General features: G+C 42.6%; 1 protein-coding gene across 1 annotated transcript in view; it reads left to right on the top strand.

Annotated features, from left to right (window-relative positions):
* Positions 1 to 21563, top strand: part of DMD (dystrophin) — a 4179683-nt gene that overhangs the window by 1712686 nt on the left and 2445434 nt on the right. Inside the window, exons 27-29 of the mRNA XM_069757653.1 lie at positions 12364 to 12546; positions 15040 to 15174; positions 17648 to 17797. Coding sequence (XP_069613754.1) covers positions 12364 to 12546; positions 15040 to 15174; positions 17648 to 17797 — 468 coding nt within the window. The remainder of the gene's footprint in view (positions 1 to 12363; positions 12547 to 15039; positions 15175 to 17647; positions 17798 to 21563) is intronic.

The raw sequence follows: 21563 nt of genomic DNA, 5'->3' as shown, positions 1-21563 counted from the left end.
TGGTCCACAGGGGACAGCCTACAAAGTCTGTCTGCAGTCCCTAATTCCAATTTTCCTCCGCTGACCACACCACTGCTGCCCGTGTACCCCTGGAACCAATTTTACAGTGTCTACAGCCTAATTTTGTTATGTTAGGCCTACTACGCCTGTCTGCGGTCCCTCCTTCCAATACTCGTCCACTGACCACACCACTGCTGCCCGTGGACCCCTGGAACCTATTTTTAATTGCATAGAGCATCCTTTTTTTAATAGTAGGCGTACAAAGTCTGTCTGCGGTCCACTATTGAAATTGTCCTCCACTGCCCAGAGCACTGCTGCTTGTGTACCCCTGTAACTTTTTTAAGCTGCAGTGAGCCACATTTTTGGGTTAAGTCCTACTACCTGTGTCTGTCTGCGCCACTCAATTCAGCTGTGTTCCTTTGAACAAATCTGAGCGTCAATAGTCTTGTTTTCAGCATCTAGGAATTTTAAAACTGCATTGGGGGTACAACTTTGGTAGGGCCTACTAACGGTGTCTGCCTCCCCAAGGTGTGCCCCAGGTTTCCTCGCCATTGCTTCGATCTTAATGCTCTCGTTTAGTAGTTGTTGGAAACTACACTGCATTAGGCCTACAAATTGGGTATGGGGTGTAGAGAGATGGTGTGTTCCACTCCAAGGTGTTCTCCAGGTTACCTTTCCTGAGCTCCGATCTTCCGGCTCTCGTTTACTAGTTCTTGGAAACTACACTGCATTAGGCCTACAAATTGGGTATGGGGTGTAGAGAGATGGTGTGTTCCACTCCAAGGTGTTCTCCAGGTTGCCTTTCCTGAGCTTCGATCTTCCGGCTCTCGTTTAGTAGTTCTTGGAAACTACACTGCATTAGGCCTACAAATTGGGTATGGGGTGTAGAGAGATGGTGTGTTCCACTCCAAGGTGTTCTCCAGGTTGCCTTTCCTGAGCTTCGATCTTCCGGCTCTCGTTTAGTAGTTGTTGGAAACTACGCTGCATTAGGCCTACAAATTGGGTATGGGGTGTAGAGAGATGGTGAGTTCCACTCCAAGGTGTTCTCCAGGTTACCTTTCCTGAGCTCCGATCTTCCGGCTCTCGTTTAGTAGTTCTTGGAAACTACACTGCATTAGGCCTACAAATTGGGTATGGGGTGTAGAGAGATGGTGTGTTCCACTCCAAGGTGTTCTCCAGGTTACCTTTCCTGAGCTCCGATCTTCCGGCTCTCGTTTAGTAGTTCTTGGAAACTACACTGCATTAGGCCTACAAATTGGGTATGGGGTGTAGAGAGATGGTGTGTTCCACTCCAAGGTGTTCTCCAGGTTGCCTTTCCTGAGCTTCGATCTTCCGGCTCTCGTTTAGTAGTTCTTGGAAACTACACTGCATTAGGCCTACAAATTGGGTATGGGGTGTAGAGAGATGGTGTGTTCCACTCCAAGGTGTTCTCCAGGTTGCCTTTCCTGAGCTTCGATCTTCCGACTCTCGTTTAGTAGTTGTTGGAAACTACGCTGCATTAGGCCTACAAATTGGGTATGGGGTGTAGAGAGATGGTGTGTTCCACTCCAAGGTGTTCCCCAGGTTTCCTCGCCAATGCTTCGATCTTCATGCTCTCGTTTAGTAGTTGTTGGAAACTACACTGCATTAGGCCTACAAATTGGGTATGGGGTGTAGAGAGATGGTGTGTTCCACTCCAAGGTGTTCTCCAGGTTGCCTTTCCTGAGCTTCGATCTTCCGGCTCTCGTTTAGTAGTTGTTGGAAACTACGCTGCATTAGGCCTACAAATTGGGTATGGGGTGTAGAGAGATGGTGTGTTCCACTCCAAGGTGTTCCCCAGGTTTCCTCGCCAATGCTTCGATCTTCATGCTCTCGTTTAGTAGTTGTTGGAAACTACACTGCATTAGGCCTACAAATTGGGTATGGGGTGTAGAGAGATGGTGAGTTCCACTCCAAGGTGTTCTCCAGGTTACCTTTCCTGAGCTCCGAACTTCCGGCTCTCGTTTAGTAGTTCTTGGAAACTACACTGCATTAGGCCTACAAATTGGGTATGGGGTGTAGAGAGATGGTGTGTTCCACTCCAAGGTGTTCTCCAGGTTACCTTTCCTGAGCTCCGATCTTCCGGCTCTCGTTTAGTAGTTCTTGGAAACTACACTGCATTAGGCCTACAAATTGGGTATGGGGTGTAGAGAGATGGTGTGTTCCACTCCAAGGTGTTCTCCAGGTTGCCTTTCCTGAGCTTCGATCTTCCGGCTCTCGTTTAGTAGTTCTTGGAAACTACACTGCATTAGGCCTACAAATTGGGTATGGGGTGTAGAGAGATGGTGTGTTCCACTCCAAGGTGTTCTCCAGGTTGCCTTTCCTGAGCTTCGATCTTCCGACTCTCGTTTAGTAGTTGTTGGAATCTACGCTGCATTAGGCCTACAAATTGGGTATGGGGTGTAGAGAGATGGTGTGTTCCACTCCAAGGTGTTCCCCAGGTTTCCTTGCCAATGCTTCAATCTTCATGCTCTCGTTTAGTAGTTGTTGGAAACTACACTGCATTAGGCCTACAAATTGGGTATGGGGTGTAGAGAGATGGTGTGTTCCACTCCAAGGTGTTCTCCAGGTTGCCTTTCCTGAGCTTCGATCTTCCGGCTCTCGTTTAGCAGTTGTTGGAAACTACGCTGCATTAGGCCTACAAATTGGGTATGGGGTGTAGAGAGATGGTGTGTTCCACTCCAAGGTGTTCTCCAGGTTACCTTTCCTGAGCTCCGATCTTCCGGCTCTCGTTTAGTAGTTCTTGGAAACTACACTGCATTAGGCCTACAAATTGGGTATGGGGTGTAGAGAGATGGTGTGGTCCACTCCAAGGTGTTCTCCAGGTTACCTTTCCTGAGCTCCGATCTTCCGGCTCTCGTTTAGTAGTTCTTGGAAACTACACTGCATTAGGCCTACAAATTGGGTATGGGGTGTAGAGAGATGGTGTGTTCCACTCCAAGGTGTTCTCCAGGTTGCCTTTCCTGAGCTTCGATCTTCCGGCTCTCGTTTAGTAGTTCTTGGAAACTACACTGCATTAGGCCTACAAATTGGGTATGGGGTGTAGAGAGATGGTGTGTTCCACTCCAAGGTGTTCTCCAGGTTGCCTTTCCTGAGCTTCGATCTTCCGGCTCTCGTTTAGTAGTTCTTGGAAACTACACTGCATTAGGCCTACAAATTGGGTATGGGGTGTAGAGAGATGGTGTGTTCCACTCCAAGGTGTTCTCCAGGTTGCCTTTCCTGAGCTTCGATCTTCCGGCTCTCGTTTAGTAGTTGTTGGAAACTACGCTGCATTAGGCCTACAAATTGGGTATGGGGTGTAGAGAGATGGTGTGTTCCACTCCAAGGTGTTCTCCAGGTTGCCTTTCCTGAGCTTCGATCTTCCGGCTCTCGTTTAGTAGTTGTTGGAAACTACGCTGCATTAGGCCTACAAATTGGGTATGGGGTGTAGAGAGATGGTGTGTTACACTCCAAGGTGTTCTCCAGGTTGCCTTTCCTGAACTTCTATCTTCAGGCTCTCATTAAATTGTGGTTAAACGGAACAACTGCATTTGGCGTACTAGTTGGTTTGGGGCCTACTATCGGTGTCTGCCACTCCTTGCTGTTCTCCTGGTTTCCTGTCCTGAAATTCCATTTTCAGGCTCTCGTTAAGTAGTTGTTAATGTTAGACTGCATTTGGCCTACTAGTTGGGTTGGGGCCTACTATCGGTGTCTGCCACTCCTTGCTGTTCTCCTCCACTGAACAAAGCTGTGCCGCCTGTTTACTACGGTTGCCAATTTTGAACTGCATTTCGACTACTTACTGATTTGGGCCTACTCTCTGTGTCAGCCTCTCATTCCAGTTGTCCTCCACTGCAATGCCCCCTGGTTAGTCCTGTGTTACCAATTTTGAACTGCATTTAGCCAACTTTATTCTTTGGGCCTATATCTGTGTTTCCTCCTCATCCTGCCCATTGCCCAACCAGTGATAGATGAGTCTGCTGGTACATTGACCCATAACGCAAAATTCCCCGTGCACGCTACACAGCAAGATTGTGACCCTGCTGAAAGTCAGGTTCCTCTTCCCGCATACCATACCACCTTACACGGGGACAAAGAAGAAGGTGCAGATGAAAGTGCAGGTTCCTTCATCAGGTGGGGGGAGGAATACTAGTTGGCGACGTCACTGGCACAGGGCCTCTCATAGTACGCAAAAGTGTTGCTGCCGATGGGAGGCGCCCCCGCCATGCAAACACACCGCTGTTCTTTGAGGGGCCCTGTGCCAGTGCCAATGCCAACGAGTGGGCCCCCCCTGCTTGCTCAGGATCACAGCACTTGCAAAGTTGAAATACTTACCTCTCCCTGCTCCACTGCCGTGACGTGGTCCAGATTTACTGGGCCCACTAATTACTTGAACCAGCCCTACCCCCCACAACTTTAGCCAAATGACCCCCAATTTCAAATGCCTTCCAATTATTATAAGGTAAATTACAATTGACAAGCTTCTTTAACAAGAATGGATGTTTTTGCCATTAAAATGGGCAGTGTAGGTGTTTTCCTGGCCTCCACTCACTGCCGACTATGCTCCCCCATTGACTTGCATTGGGTTTCGTGTTTCGGGCGATACCCGACTTTTCGCGATAATCGGCCGATTCCACTCGACTCGACTTCTAAGATAGTCGGGTTTCGCGAAACACAGCTCGACTCTAAAAAGGTCAAGGTCGCTCAACCCTAATCACGACTGCAGGATGACTATTTGCTGCATTGAAACTACAATGTTATACTTAGAAAAATATATATTTTTTAGTTATGAAGAAATCGATACTTAAACTTACTAATCTACCCAGAAATGAATAGACATTATTAGATTCAGCCAATGGGTTGTGCTTCAGAATCCAATGTGCACAACTCTTGTTTTATATTAGACCTTGGCTCTTACCAAGGTCAATGACTGTGAACTGTAGCTGAAGGCAGTTGATTAGCTATTGTACGCTTCACTGAATGTTTGTCTTTTCATGATGAGTGTAATTATCAGCAAACAGCTAATTCTATTAGCAATAATAACTACTTATACAAAGACTTATCTTTTTGGGAATTTAGATTGTTCTTTAGAGATCTAAACAAAGAAATTTAGAGTAAATGAAATAATTGCTCAAGTGCAGCATTAATTAAACTGCTACACATTTAATTTCCCGTCTACAGGAAAGAATTATGAGCACCTAAAAGGCTGTGCTTTAGAAAAGTGCTGGAATCTGACAACCTGAGCTGAACTGGAAATATCCAATATTACAATAAGTAGTTTCTTTAATGCTTATGGGTTACTAGATGGTGGCCTAACGCATCGGGTATTCTAGAATATGCATGTCCACGTAGTATTTTGCCCAGCCACGTAGTATATTGCCCAGCCACGTAGTATATTGCCCAGCCACGTAGTATATTGCCCAACCATGTAGTATATTGCCCAGTCACGTAGTATATTGCCCAACCACGTAGTATCTTGCCCAGTCACGTAGTATATTGCCCAGCAATGTAGTATATTGCCCAGCCAAGTAGCATATTGCCCAGCCACGTAGTATATTGCCCAGCCACGTAGTATATTGCCCAGTCACGTAGTATATTGCCCAGCAACGGAGTATACAGCACAGAGCCATGTAGTATATTGCCGAGCCACGTAGTAGTTTCTTTAATGCTTATGGGTTACTAGATGGTGGCCCGATTCTAGCGCATCGGGTATTCTAGAATATGCATGTCAACGTAGTATATTGCCCAGCCACGTAGTATATTGCCCAGCCACATAGTATATTGCCCAGCCATGTAGTATATTGCCCAGCCACATAGTATATTGCCCAGCCACATACTATATTGCCCAGCCACGTAGTATATTGCCCAGCCATGTAGTATATTGCCCAGCCACGTAGTATATTGCCCCGTCATGTAGTATATTGCCCAGCCACGTAATATATTGCCCAGTCACGTAGTATATTGCCCAGCGATGGAGTATACAACACATAGCCATGTAGTATATTACCCAGCCACGTAGTATATTGGCCTGTTACGTAGTATATTGCCCAGCCACGTAGTATATTGCCCAGTCACGTAGTATATTGCCCAGCGACGGAGTATACAGCACAGAGCCATGTAGTATATTGTACAGCCACATAGTATATTGCCCAGCCACGTATAGTGAACTAAGAAGAAGAGTGGGGGAACATCATAGGGACACCATCAACAAGACGGACACGTCAGTAGCCAATCACATCAATAGAATACACAATGGTGATCTGAGAGCAGTTCAATTTTTGGGATTAGACAAGATTTTTCAGTCCCAGAGAGGAGGCAATTGGGATAAACGCATCTTACAGAGAGAATGCATGTGGATATTTTGGCTACAAACAATGAGCCCGAATGGATTGAATGAACAGCGGAATTTCTCTTATTTTCCTCTTTGTATAGGCCATTCAAGAGGGACTCTATCGATAGGGACAGCCGCCGTTGAGTGGGGGCGCCACTGCACAGGTCTTAGGGTGCCAACCTCCACGGGAGGTAGGGTCTCATTAGATAGGGTCTTTTAGGGATAGAGTTGAGGGTCACCCCTTCTCTATCCTTTTCCTAATGGGCATGCTTGTTATTTGTCACGCACGCGCCCAGACTGAATGGCGCGGGCATTCGGGGGTGGTTTGTGGCCCCACTGTGCCACAAACCAGACTACCCTGGAAGGGGCGTGACTATGACAGCTGCCTGGGTGCTACTCCAGGGTGGTGTCTGGCTGTGGCTGCTGATCCCACTAAAGAACGGAGCGGGCACGGCTGGCACTCTGGCTGACAGGCGGGCACGGCTGGGACACAGGCAGGCAGATGGGTACAACAGAGACACTGGCGAGCAGGCGGACACGGCTGGCTCTCTGGTAGGCAGGCGGGTACGGCTGGAACATAGGAAGAACCGGTAGGGACCGGTCTGCAGGCAGGTATGAGAAACAGGTAGGAGCCTTTACAGACAGGAGGACTAAGTAACAAGTAGAAGGTGGAACTAAGAGAAGAGAAGGAGAAGGCAGAGCCAAGGGCGGAGCCACAAGAGGCGGAGCCAAGGGCGGAGATGCTGGAGGCGGAGCCAAGGGCGGAGACGCTGGAGGCGGAGCCAAGAGTGGAGACGCTGGAGGCGGAGCCAAGAGCGGAGATGCTGGAGGCGGAGCCAAGAGCGGAGATGCTGGAGGCGGAGATGCTGGAGGCGGAGCCAAGAGCGGAGATGCTGGAGGCGGAGCCAAGAGCGGAGACGCTGGAGGCGGAGCCAAGAGCGAAGACGCTGGAGGCGGAGCCAAGAGCGAAGACGCTGGAGGCGGAGCCAAGAGCCGAGATGCTGGAGGCGGAGCCAAGAGCGGAGATGCTGGAGGCGGAGCCAAGAGCGAAGGCGCTGGAGGCGGAGCCAAGAGCGGAGACGCTGGAGGTAACACCAAGAGCGGAGACGCTGGAGGCGGAGCCAAGAGCAGAGACGGAGCCAAGTGCAGAAACACAGGAGGGAGAGCCAGATAGAACCGCAAAGAGCGGAGCCAGATAGAACCGCAAAGAGCGGAGCCACAGAGCAAAGCCAGAGAGTACGAAGCAAGGACTGAGTGCAGAGCCGCAAGAGTGCGGAGTGTAAGCAGACTGAGAACACAAGGAAAGACAAAGCAGGGAAGGAAGCCACAGACAAGGAGACCGAGAAAAGACAAAGTACAGACAAGGCAATGGAACAAGACACAGGGACAAAGACACAGGGACCAGGATATTCTGCCTCCTGGAGGGCGGACTACAAGAACAAGGCAAAAGCACAGAGAAAAGCTCAGAGGGAGAAACTCAGAGCAAGGCCAGGCAAACTCAGCAGCTAAACACTAACTGAGCTAACACATTGCACAGGCCCAGACCACAGGGTGGAGCTGCACTATATACAGGAGGCCTCTTGGTAATTGGTCAGGAACTGATTAGACAGGTGCACCTGATTCCTATAAGAACCAGAGAGTTCAGGCGCCGGCCCCCTATACACATAGCCATGAGGCATGCACAGAGCAGAGACACAGAACATGGAGCTGGCAAGAAACAGAAACCACATCATGGCCTGGAGCAGTGGGTAAGATTGTATGAGAAATGTGAGGCCATGCTGTGATGCCAGCAGAGTTGTTACATTATTGGAGGTACCGTCATGTCCTAATAGGCTCCCATCACAATATGGAATGTACATGTATCTCTTCCACTTCCCAGATATATTTTAAGAAAAAATGCATTGAATAGGTGATATCCTAGTATGAAGGACCGCGCCGAATGAGAACAATGATACAGCGAATATCCCGTTAGGTGTTCATTATTTAGGGATTCCAAAAAATCTGCATGTATGAACCTATATTTAAGATAACCTCCATGGTGGTGATTGAAAAATATTAACCTAGATTAGGTATTTGCGACAGCACAGTATGCGTCTGCTGCATCAACATAGTGCACCGCTGCGGGTCACATGATCTGAAATCCGGGCATTACGTCAGCGGTACATCTTTGTGCATGTACCAATAGCCGGAGATGACATGAGCGTTCCTACACTCACCGCTTGCGGCTCAAGACCCGGATTTGATGTTCACATTCCGGCGCATGAGCACACCGAACACTGGAAGTGATTTTCCGGCGTCTGGAACCACGCGATGTGGGAATATGCACGGAGTCCATTTAAGGCAAGCAAGAAGACCATGAGCTCAGCAATGCTCGTATACCATAAGGTTTATGTCGCTACCCCCCTGATGAGTCTAAATATGTAACGCGTAGGGAGACACCAATTGCTATAAGGACAAGGTGGTCTGGCAGGCATGGATCAATGCCAGACACGAGATCCTGTACACTCAGATAAGGCACCGATTGAACATATGGTTCCGCAGATGAGTATAAAACTTTAGTCTTGAAAAGTATACCAATTTTAGCCATGTATTGAACATGCCTGCCCCTGGTGGGAGGTATTATGTATTTAGGTGGCGTTTCTGGGTAATATATCATGATTGATATTTAATGATTTTGAGCTTGCTTCAATTTTGCACTATCACTAACTGCCACCATAGGAGGTACCTCTGGATTGGCAGTTTTGGAGTTGACCACATAATAATATAAAATACAACTGAGGGTCAAATACTGACTGCACTAATACCTACATGCATAGATTTGCTCTTTGTGGCTTTGCTATATCCAAGGCGGGTATTAATTGAGTGGTATCTTCAATTTTTGTGACCGATTGGTCGAGGATCTGTAAAAGAGTGATCTTGGATCTATAGGAGATAGCTTAAATCTTATGTATTTTTCATATGACTACACTTATTAGTCTTAATCTGTATGTCTAAAAGATCTTGAAAAGTGGTATGTGCAATTGTTATTTGTTTGGTTTTTATTTGCACTTTTGTTTATAGCACTTGCACTTATTTTGCACTATTTTCCTCGCACTTTGTAGATTTTTTAACTTATTTATTAAAGGTTAAGTTTTATTATCCTCTAACCAGCTGATTACCAGCCACGTAGTATATTGCACAGTGATGGAGTATACAGTACAGAGCCATGTAGTATACAGACTTAAAATAAAAAATAAACATATACTCACCCTCCGTTGAAGTCCTGGCCCTGTGTGCGGTGCACGCGGCAGCTTCCGGTCCCAGGGTTGGTATGGGCGCAGGACCTGTGATGACATCGCGGTTACATGACCATGACATCATGGCAGGTCTTTCTCGCAGGACCTGTGATGACGTCGTGGTCACAGAACCATGACGTCATGGAAGGTCCTTGTCGCATACCATCCTTGCCACCGGAACCTGCCGCTTGCATGGAGCGGTAACCGGAGCGTCGCGAGGAGAGGGAAAGGCGTCGGAATGTGAGTATATGATGATTTTTTATTTTTTTAATTATTTTTAACATTAGATCTTTTTACTATTGAGGCTGCATACACAGCATTAATAGTAAAAAAGTTGGTCACACAGGCTTAATAGCAGCGGTAATGGAGTGTGTTATACCATGGCATAATGCGGTCCATTAGCGCTGCCATTAACTCTGTGTGAGCGCTGACTGGAGGGGAGTATGGAGCGGGCAGTGACTGTGGGGAAGAAGAAGCGGCCATGTTGCTGCCGGACTGCGCCTGTCGCTGATTGGTCGTGGCAATGGTCATGGGCGTTTTACCATGACCAATCAGCGACTTGGATGGATTTCCATGACAGACAGAGGCCGCGACCAATGAATATCCGTGACAGAAAGAAGGAAAGACAGAAGGACAGACAGAAAGATGGAAGTGACCCTTAGACAATTATGTAGTAGATAGACACCTCTCTTTACTAAGCCGTGGGCTTTATGTCACCACACACGACAAAGGTGACATCAACCCCACAAACATGAACCCCACTTGCCACTGCCACAGGGCAAGTGGGAAGAGCTGGGCAAAGTGCCAGAATTGTCACATCTAATAGATTTACCTTTTCTGGGGTGGCTGCGGGCTGCTATTTTTAGACTTGGGGTCAATATCCATGGCCCGTTACCAGCCTGAGAATACCAGCCCTCCATTGTCAGCTATAGCTTGGCTGGTTATCAAAAATAACCATGTCCCATGACGACCATCATGATGATGTGGTGTTCTCTTTATGCAGTGAAGATGGCACATTCCCTGAGTTTTTCCAGCAAGATGTGCACCACCACATTATGAGTGTCAGGTCCAAGCATTCCTACATGAACAGGTTCCTGGAAAGTGGATTGGTCGTTGTGGGCCAGTTGAATGGCACCAAAGTCTCCCAATCTGACCACCTTAGACTTTTATCTTTGGGGTCATCTGAAGGCAATTGTCTATGCTGTGAAGATACGAGATGCACAGCATCTGAAACAATGGATACTGGAAGCCTGTGCTAGCATTTCTTCTGCGGCGTTGCTACCAGTGTGTCAAGAGTGGGAGAAGAGGGTTGCATTGACAATCCAACACAATGGGCAGCACTTTGAATGCATTTTATAAGTGGTCATAAACTTGTAAATAAATCATGAAAGAATAGAGATATGTTAAAGCCAAGCAGACCATTGTTTTTCTTGTGAAATTCTCAATAAGTTTGATGTGTCACATGACCCTCTTCCCATTGGAAAAAATAAAGTTGGATTCAAAATGGCTGACTTCAAAATGGCCACCATGGTCACCACCCATCTTGAAAAGTTTTCCAATATACTAATGTGCCACAAACAGGAAGGTGATATCACCTACCATTCCTATTTTATTTAGGTGTATCCATATAAATGTCCCACACTGTATTGTCTAATATACTTTAAGTAAATTGTCTCCTATTGTTTCATCCGACGCTATCTAATTGGTTTATTGTTTTGCCTACTTCCTGTCTGATGAAGCTTTGTTTTAGAGCCCCTAGTCCATGCTTGAAAATTCAAATAAGTTGTCACCATCGGGCAGAGGCTCTGTCCCCACTCTGAAATGAAACAATATGAGTGATGGTCATTTCAGGGGCTGGACTAGTCCATAGACTACAGAACATGCGCTGGTTGTCATTTATAAACACATGCTGAGCAGGAACTTGTCACTGTGCAATATTTTTGTCTCTGCACAGTGACAGGTCGCTCCCTCGCCAGATCAGATGAGAAGTGGTGAGCAGGTAAGAGAGTGCACTGTCTGTGTGCATTGTAAACAGAACCTTTGAGGAGCAGAGGCCAGCCCCATCTCGGCCAGCATGCACTGGGGGCTCTCAAACAAAGCGTCATCCAACAGGAAGTAGGTAAAAAACAGAATAAAACTATTTCATAGAGAGAAAGCAATAAGGATTTTTTCATCAAGGTATATTAGAAAAGAGATAAGATTAAGACATGATACAGACAGACATTTAGGATGTAAATTAATGTTAGTTTGGGACCGTCTTTTTAAGAATATTTATTTTTGACCTTTTTAGTGACTTTTCAGCTCTACTATAATGTCATAAAATTTGCCAAAACTCCGGACATACTAAAATCCCTCCAGGCATGAAGAGGGGATATAATAAACAATTTAAACAAACATTTTGCACCAAACCAAAAAATTGGGTAAAATGCAATAATGAATTCAGCCCACAATCTTTACCAGCAATGTCATTTTGTATATATCATATAACCACCAGGTCTTAATATACTGTTTTTACTTTCTAGCACATGTGATTTAGAAGGGTAATGGAAAGGAAAACTTTGAGGTGTGACATTGGATATAGTTGTCCCTAACTGTAATGATCAAACTGTAAGATACATGTTATTGGGAGCAGCACTGATGTTCCAAAAACTATTCTGTCTTTCTACCGATTTGTGGAGTGATTATTGCCTGCTCAATTAACTTTGTTTTCTGTCTAAAAAAAAATAAATAAATCTAACAATAACCTTTTGCTGCTTGCAGAGGGCAAAAGAAGATGCTTCACAGAAACAAGAAAAAGTGAAACTTTTGACAGAGTCTGTGAACAACTTCATTGCAACAGCGCCATCTGCTGCCCATGAGCCCATAAAGAAAGAACTGGACGCTTTAGTCACCAACTATGAAAGACTGTGCAGCAGGTTAAATGGAAAGTGTGAAACGCTACAGGTTAGATAATCTGATCCAGGATTCATGGCAATGTCATTAAGATCTTATTTGCTAATCTTTCAGATCGTTAAGTTTTTAGTCTCTGAATGTACTACTGCCACATAGTTAATAAAAGTGAAATTAATGAACATTCCGATCTCATATTGGCAGAGTGTGGTAGGATATCTCAAGCATCTAAACCAGGACCTTAGAAAATTGTATTATGAAGTTATTAGGAAATTAGTAAGATACTACAAATATACAAGTTGTCTTGTCTTTTTTTTGTTGTTCCCGATTTCACTTCTTGTGACCTTACATGATTAGAATATATGTGCATATAGTTCAGGAAATTTCCTATACATATTGTACTGTAAAGCAGTAAGAATATTACAGGTATGGTGCAATGGTGGAAAACAAGCATTTCTGTCATTGTTTTTTCAGTTTTGTTTTTCCTTTGTTTAATATGCGAAAAGACTGACAGGGCAGCGTTAATTTCCTGAATCCGTCTGATTAGGCTACGTTCACATTTGCGTTGTGCGATGTTGCGTCGGTGACGCAACGCACAACGCAAACAAAAACGCACAAAAACGCACGCTAAAACGCATAGTTTTGCGATGCATGCGTCCTTTTTTGCCGAATTTTGGACGCAAAAAAATGCGCCCTAATGCTTGCGGCAAAAAAAAACGCATGCATCGCAAAACGCATGCAAACTATAGGGGCGCATGGTGCATGCGTCGCCGCGGCTGCGCCCGACGCAGCCCGGCAGAACGTAAATGTGAACGTAGCCTTACTGAGACATAAAAGCGTGCACTGTTTGGTATTATTATAGTGTTCTAAAAAAATTCTGCAAAAAGAAATAGGTTTATGATGCCAATTTCCCAGACCCATGGCTGTTTATTTTTCCATAGATGGAATGTTAGAAGTTCTTGATTTATTTATTTATTTTTGTTTGTTGAGCAAGCTGCAGCTTTTAGTGGTACTAATTTCGGTCATGTACATCATTTTTATCACTTTTTGTTGCATTCTTTGGTTTATGTGTGGTGACCAAAAAATCAGCTATTTTAGTACTTTGATTTATTTTATTTACAACATTTGACATGCAGATTAAATAATTTTAGATTGCATTTTTACCGATGCGTCAATACCAATTTTTTTTTAAGGTTTTAATGTGTTTTTAAGGCAGGAAAGTGGAGTGATTCAAATTTTTGTTTTTGATTTTTTATATCTTACCTTACTGTATTTTGTCCCCCCTTGTGGACTTGAACCAGTAATTGTGTGCCCTAAATACCACTGTATGAGATTGTCAGAGATTGATAGAGTTTTCTTAAGAAGACCTCCCATCAAAGGTTTTACACTCTTAATATATTGCAATCATCATATTATACACATGTATTCACATGCAAAGCACCATGGAATAAATGGCGCTATAAAAATGTGCAATAATAATAATAAATACAGCACTGTGTACTTGCAATTGCTCACTTTGCCCTTCTACCCAGCTAATTCTTCTCTTTTCTTCTCGATGTAGAAACAGGAATTCTATTTTCCCTGCCAAAATCATTCTCTTCAACTGATGACCCGGCTGCTTCTCTCCTCCCCTCTGCCTGTCACTTTTGCAATGATTATTTAAATCTAGGGAAACCTGAACCCTTGTTTCTACATAGAGCATAGAAAGATTCAGCGTGTCAGGTTTTAATCAAGTGATGTCATTGACCTAATGGAAAAGTGAAGAATTATCTGGGTAGAAGGGCAAAATTAGCAATTTTAAGCACATAGTGCTATATCATATGATGATTGCAATATACTAATAGGATTAGGAAGTTTAATAGCAGCAGACAGAGCAGACCCTTATCACTGCTATTATCGGTGGATGCTGGCTGTATAACACAGATGGCACCCACCAAGTGTAAAGGTGGCTCAGCTCCAGAGCCGCTCCAAACAACTGCAACCTAAATATTATTTCCTAATATGTCCTATGTTGGAAGGGGTTAATTTGTTGGCTTTAATAGATTCTAGATAAGCTTAAAAAACTGCCATACAGTACAAACAAGAAATGCTGCTACACAGTGCAAAAACATTTACATCATATTTTGCCAGAATAGTACCATTCACAGAACCAAGCAACATCAAAATACTGCTTGGATATATCTTACAAATCATAAAGCTAAAATTCTGACTGCTTGCAATTAGAGATGAGTGAATCTGTTTGGGTCCCTCCTTATTTGGCAAGCGTAGAGGTTTGACCCTACAACTCCCGTTTATGTATATCATTATCTCAAAGAATGGTCCCTTCAGAAAACAGGGTTAATAAACATATACAGGACATGAAGGAATTAAAAAGTTGTCAGAGAAAATTCTGGTTGGTTCAAAAGTTATTTAAAAAAAGTGGTCTTTTGGAAAGCTCTCGGTACTTTATGTCATGTTTTGCAACAGTCCTTATATGAATATTGCTCAGATCAATTTGAATATACCGAATAGTGTCAACAATATATTGTTCTTGATCATTTATTACAGGAAGTATGGAAATGTTGGCTAGAACTTCTGTCTTATCTGGAGGCTGAAAATAAGTGGATTGATGAAACTGAAGAAAAGCTAAAAACCACAGAACAACCCAAAGGGTCGCCAGAAGAGATTTCTCAGGCATTGAAGGTTTGTATTGAAATGCTATTGATTAAAATGTAATGGCAATTTTGTTGTCTAATGAAAATAATTGGCATGTATAATTAGGTAATAGCATCAACCATGTCAATTATTTATTGCAAGCTGAAATTGGGTTTCTACTTGAAATCTCCTGTTGAAGAGAAATAATTAATTATTTCGATGTTACTTGGAAAGGTGTTACGTTAAATATACAGAATTAAAAATCATTACCTTGCCAGGCTTTCCATTCCTAACTCATAGTTCAAGGCCAGTTAAAGAAGCACTCCGATTTTTTTTTTTTTTATTTCCTAGCCCTGTGTAAATGTTAGCGTTGTGAAGTTTCAGTGTCTTAAACTCTCCGATCACTCTCTTCCCCGATTGCCACTATGTCTATGTCTATGCTCCTCTTCTGAGTCACATGACAGCATTTCAGACTCTTTTACAATATAAGCCTATCGAGTTTTTGTTCTGATGCTCCATAGTCTTACATTGTAAACACCCACTTCTGGGTCACACAGTGTGCAATGTGATCTTAAAAGTCTGAATGGTCGTCATTTGACTCAGAAGAGTAATGGAATGGCACTGGGTGAGTATATTAACAACTCCCCCAGAAGAAGGCACGCACGCCGAAACGCGCGTAGGGGTGGTGGCGCCGCTGGTCTGAGGTAAATATGCTGCATGAGTGGTTATAATTCCCCTAATGTTTTCCTCTGGATGCTCTTTACCAGCTTAGCATACTAAGTTCCATTTTTTGTGAGCTCACTATGCTCATGTGTTATGATTTATTAGGGTCATCAGTACTATTATATGCATATTTGTAGCCTCTGACCTGTGGCTCCTGTGTAGTTGTCATTTATCAGAGTATCCCGTAGATTGGTAGGAATTCATTTTATATGTGGTTTGTTTAATAAAATTATTTTGTTTGATTTTGATCCTGTCCGTGCATTTATTTCTATGTAGGGTTTATATGAGTATAAACACTACATAGAAACAGAAACCCTACATAGAAACAGAAACCCTACATAGAAACGCAGACACTTCTCTACTTGATCATATACAGAGATTTGGAGAGTCAAAAAATAAAGGGAGTGCTTCTTTAACACCATAATAATATGGATATATAGCAATGAATTGACCATATAAATAACTGCTTCTTAACCTCCCTTAGTCCAACATTGCCTTTTTTGAGACACACTTTATTGATTGACTGCAGTGATCATGTCAACTGCTCATTCTAAGCTGTGCACTTTTAAAATGATAGATTTAAAAAAGCACACTGTACAGATAGCTAGTTGTGTAGTAGGCCTCATTGACCCTTACCTGCTACAGCCAATCACCGGCCTTAGTGGCTCTACCAATGTAGCTGGCATGAGCTACTGAGCCATGAAATTGGCCGCAACAGTTACTGGTGCTATAAACACACCATCACCACTGCAGCCAAACAACAAAGACGAGAGCAGCAGCGTAGAGTCAGCTCTGCACCGAGAAGCGTGAGTAAGAGCCTCATTTTGTTATTTTAGCACTCTGCAACCTTGGGATACAATAACACTTTAAACACACTTTAATGTTATATTGATAAAATAGTTTCAATATGCACTTTAACATTCCCATTAAAGTTTACATGAAAATAATTCAGGCCTTGTGCTTACTATGAAACCTTGTGACCTAACTACCAAAGGGTACAGTTTGAATCTTGCAAATCTATACATCTTGATCCTAATTAGCATAAACCCTTTCACCAAGTAATTCCATTTAAAATGATTTACCAAGTTGTATACTAGGAGCATACAATAGTTTAGTGGAAAAATATGATACCAGTCACCAAACAATAAAGTTGAAACGAAATCTTTATTTGGAATACTGATAATTTGTCTTTGATAACTTTGAAGAAATATTGATCATGTTCTTTTGAGCTTTTTGTATATATTTTACTTCCACAAAGATTCTGGTTCTGGAAAAAACTGCTTGCCCTGCATTAAAGAAGTTAATCTGGAATTGAGATTGGTTGGCGTCCGACACATTACTCCCCCACTGATAAGCTGATAACTGCTTTGGCAGTGGCCAGATGCAACACCGGAACACCATAGCACCATAACTTGGTGTCCGCTGCCAAGTACTGCAATTTTTCTTCCTCTAACTGAATATTGGGTAAAGCTCTGGCATTCCACTCCATACATTGCTTACATTTGCCTCCTGCTGGAAAGAATATCAGCTGATCATGGGGGGTGTCTGATGCCCATTGATCTCATATTGATGACCTGTCACAGATATGGGTCATCAATATGTATGGTAAATCATGGACGATCCCTTTCTGCATTTCAGTATTACTTTTTGTGATCTTATCTATGTTATACAAATGAATGTTAATAAAATTTGTGCTAAGAAGCCATTATTATTTTTGGAAATTGTAGTTTGAAATTACTGGTATATGATGACATATGATAGTTTTTTTTTTTTTTTCACTTGTACATTTTATGTCTAGTCCATAGAAAAAATCATGAAACATCCAGAAGACAATCGGAATCAAATTAAAGAACTTGCTCAGACATTGACCGATGGAGGCGTGATGGATGAACTGATCAATGAAAAACTGGACAAGTTCAATACTCGTTGGGAAGAAATACAACAGGAGGTAATCTATGAATGTTATTCAATGGTGCAAATAGCTGCTAATTATCCCCAAATTATGGACAGACAGATACATTTCTCAAAATGTTTCTTTTTCAGTTTTATTTCACAGGGAAAATTACTGAGAACAATGAATGCACAGATGCTTTATATAATACAAAATAGATATTACGTATGTTTAATTGTGAATTAATTGTATCACCAGCAATAAGTTTGACATGATAATTAATTACTCATTCACTGTAGAGTTCGTGATTCATGATTGTGAAACGCTATTTCACAAAAACAGTATAAAATATTAAGCAGAATAGTTGAAATCTCCTCTGGGACCCTGAGTAGCAAGTAAATTCTGCTGATTTTTTTGACTGCTGTTTAAATGGATTTCTGTGTATTATCTCCTCTTTGAAATCCAACATGACTGGTCATTTTTTTCCCTACCTCTGTCCACTGGGGGGACATGTGGGATCCTTTACACACATGAGATTGTCAAACAATCCTGTTGATTTTAGTGAGTTCAGCCAACTGTATGACCAGTGCAGATGATGGTATAACAATGAGAAGTTAACTTACTTCTAAGCTGGGATATGATTACTTAAATTTGCATAAGAACATTGGCACAAAACCTTCAACTGGGGGTCTACATGTAGGCTGTGATGCAAGTTTATGCAACTCCAACCATCTAGTTCAACAGGAGCTTATATGTGTCTAGTTCGTGCCTGCATGCAGTTTCTATGTCAGATAGGAGTGGAAATAGTGAAGAAGAAGGGATGGCTAAATAGCATCAATGGTACAATGTGAATTGTATGGACATCTCTGGAACCCTCATATATTTACAAAATAGGCATCTCTTGACCCCTTTGTGGGTGGGGTTAGCTTTCTCATCTCTGTTTCATGTTAAATCTAAAAACTCTGATTGTCTCACAAGTACCAGACCCAGTAAATAAGTGATACATCTTTGGTTTTTGGGACTTTTTTCTTACATTATGCTGCTTTCAGATGAGGAAGCAAAAAACCCCTGACAGATTCCCTTTAAGTTTTAGTACAAACATCAGGATTGGATCAATTTTACAGTGTATCCCTGGACAATAAAAGGTTGTACACACTTTCTCTAGAGAGATTTTAATGATAATATATCCTATTCACATCACCAAATCCACTAATATCCTAACTTATTCACATGTGAGAGCCATAATCCAAGCTAGCTATCATGTAGATATAATTGTATTTAAGGCCCCTTGAAAAAGGAGTCCGAAACGTGCGTCGGGGCGCACGCGCGGCTACGGGTATTAGAGTCACACTCCCCACTCCTCTACTAAGGTAATTATGGATATGGCTGCCTACATTTTGTGGCCTTTTGGCCGAGTGTGATATATATTGTGTGTGGTGGATGTGCCTATGCCTGGGACATATGTTATAGTGTGTACCATATAGGAAGCATATACTTTGGGACATACGTCCTGGATAATTATAGATTTATATGTAGTGCCCTGTTATGGGAATGAGTATATGGATTACTGACTTGTACTAATAGCCATTTCCCAAGGCATAGCAGATAGATCTGTGTATAACTTTATTACCCGTGGCTGTGCGTGTTTATGGGTGATTGTGATTTATGGAGTGTTTTGTCTCTCTTTTTGTACACCTTGGCTATATGTTTTTAATGATGTTTTTCAATAAAAATTGTGGTTTTATGAGTTGATTCTGGCCTTTTGATCATCTTTTGTATCGTTGTCTATGTAGTAATTGATGATAGGCTCTACAAATCCTTTTGTAGATTACATGGTATATATATATATATATCTATATATTAAGTATATTTGTGATGCTTTAAGATTTTTCTGACTACCATGTTTATGTGTCATATTTATCTATATAATTGTATTTAATAATCTGTATTCACACAAGGTCTCCTTACCAACATAACACCTGATAGATATCAGATTAGTAGTTTTTCTCCTAATACTTTCTAAATATGTTCATAATATACTATGTTATGGCTAGTCAGATTTGAGGACATGTGGTGCAGAAGAGGACAGGAGAAATGCTGAAAATCAGGGAAGGCTACAATCGGTAAATATTTTAATACACTTACAGTGGGGAAAGATAAGTATTTATTCAGCCACCAATTGTGCAAGATCTCTCAATTAAAAAGATGAGCGAGGCCTGCAATTGACATCATAGGTAGACCACAACTATGAGAGTCAAAATGAGAAAACACATCCAGAAAATCACCTTGTCTGATTCGGCAAGATTTATTTAGCAAATTATGATGGAAAATAAGTATTTGTTCACGTAAAAACATGCAAGATTTCTGGCTCTCACAGACTTGTAACTTCTTCTTTAAGAGGCTCCTCTGTCCTCCACTTATTGCCTGTAGTAATGGCACCGGTTTGAACTTGTTATCAGTATAAAATAATCTTGTCCAAAACCTCAAACAGTCACACTCCAAACTCCTCTATGGTGAAGACCAAAGAGCCATCGAAGGACACCAGAAACAAAACTGTAGCCCTGTACCAGGCTGGGAAGACTGAATCTGCAATAGGCAAGCAGCTTGGTGTGATAAAATCAACTGTGGGAGCAATAATAAGAAAATGGAAAACATACAAGACTACTGATAATCTCCCTCGATCAGGGGCTACTCGCAAGATCTCACCCCGTGGAGTCAAAATGATCACAAGAACGGTGAGCAAAAATCCTAGAACCACACGGGGGGACATAGTGAATGACCTGCATAGAGCTGCGACCACCATAACAAAGGCTACCATCAGTAACACTATCAGAGACTCAGATACTGCAGTATGTCCGGGCACATCTGAGGTTTGCAAGAGACCATTTGGATTATCCAGAAGAGTATTGGGAGAATGTCATATGGTCTGATGAAACTGTTTAGTAGAAACTAAACTCATCATGTTTGGAGGAGACAGAATGCTGAGTTGCATCCAAAGAGCACCATACCTACTGTGAAGCTTGGGAGTGGCAACATCATGCTTTGGGGCTATTTCACTGCAAAAGGACCAGGTTGACTGATTCGTGTACATGAAAAAATGAATGGGGCCATTTATTGTGAGATTTTGAGTGCAAATCTCCTTCCATCAGCAAGGGCATTGAAGATGAAACGTGGATACTGTAGGTCCTTCGGCATGATAATGATCCCAAGCACACCACCATAGCAACAAAGGAGTGGCTTTGTAACAAGCATATGAAGGTCCTGGAGTGGCCTAGCCAGTCTCCAGATCACAACCCCATAGAAAACCTTTGGAGAGAGTTGAAAATCCGTGTTGCCCAGTGACAGGCCCAATACATCACTGCTCTAGAGGAGATCTGCAATGAGGAATGGGTCAAAATACCATCAACAGTGTGTGCCAACCTTGTGAAGACTTACAGAAAATGTTTGACCTCTGTGATTGCCAACAAATGATATATAACAAAAAATTGAGATGAACTTTTGTTAATGAGCAAATACTTATTTTACACCATAATTTGCAAAATAAATCTTGCAAAATCAGACAAGGTGATTTTCTGGATTTGTTTTCGCAATTTTACTCTCATAGTTGTAGTCTACCTATGATGTCAATAACAGGCCTCTCTCATCTTTTTAAGTGGGAGAACTTGCACAATTGGTGGCTGACTAAATATTTATTTCCACACTGTATATAATATCACACACATGTTCAGAAAGGATTAGAGAAAAAAATTGCAGGAAGAGCTACTTTCAACACTTATCTACATCTGCCATTTATGCATGCCACAAGTTAGTAGCAAGTATATGG

The sequence above is a fragment of the Ranitomeya imitator genome, chromosome 3 (genome assembly GCF_032444005.1).
Source record: "Ranitomeya imitator isolate aRanImi1 chromosome 3, aRanImi1.pri, whole genome shotgun sequence".
NCBI lineage: Eukaryota > Metazoa > Chordata > Amphibia > Anura > Dendrobatidae > Ranitomeya > Ranitomeya imitator.
Note: the sequence above shows the minus strand (reverse complement) of the source record. Positions and strands in the feature narration are given on the sequence as shown.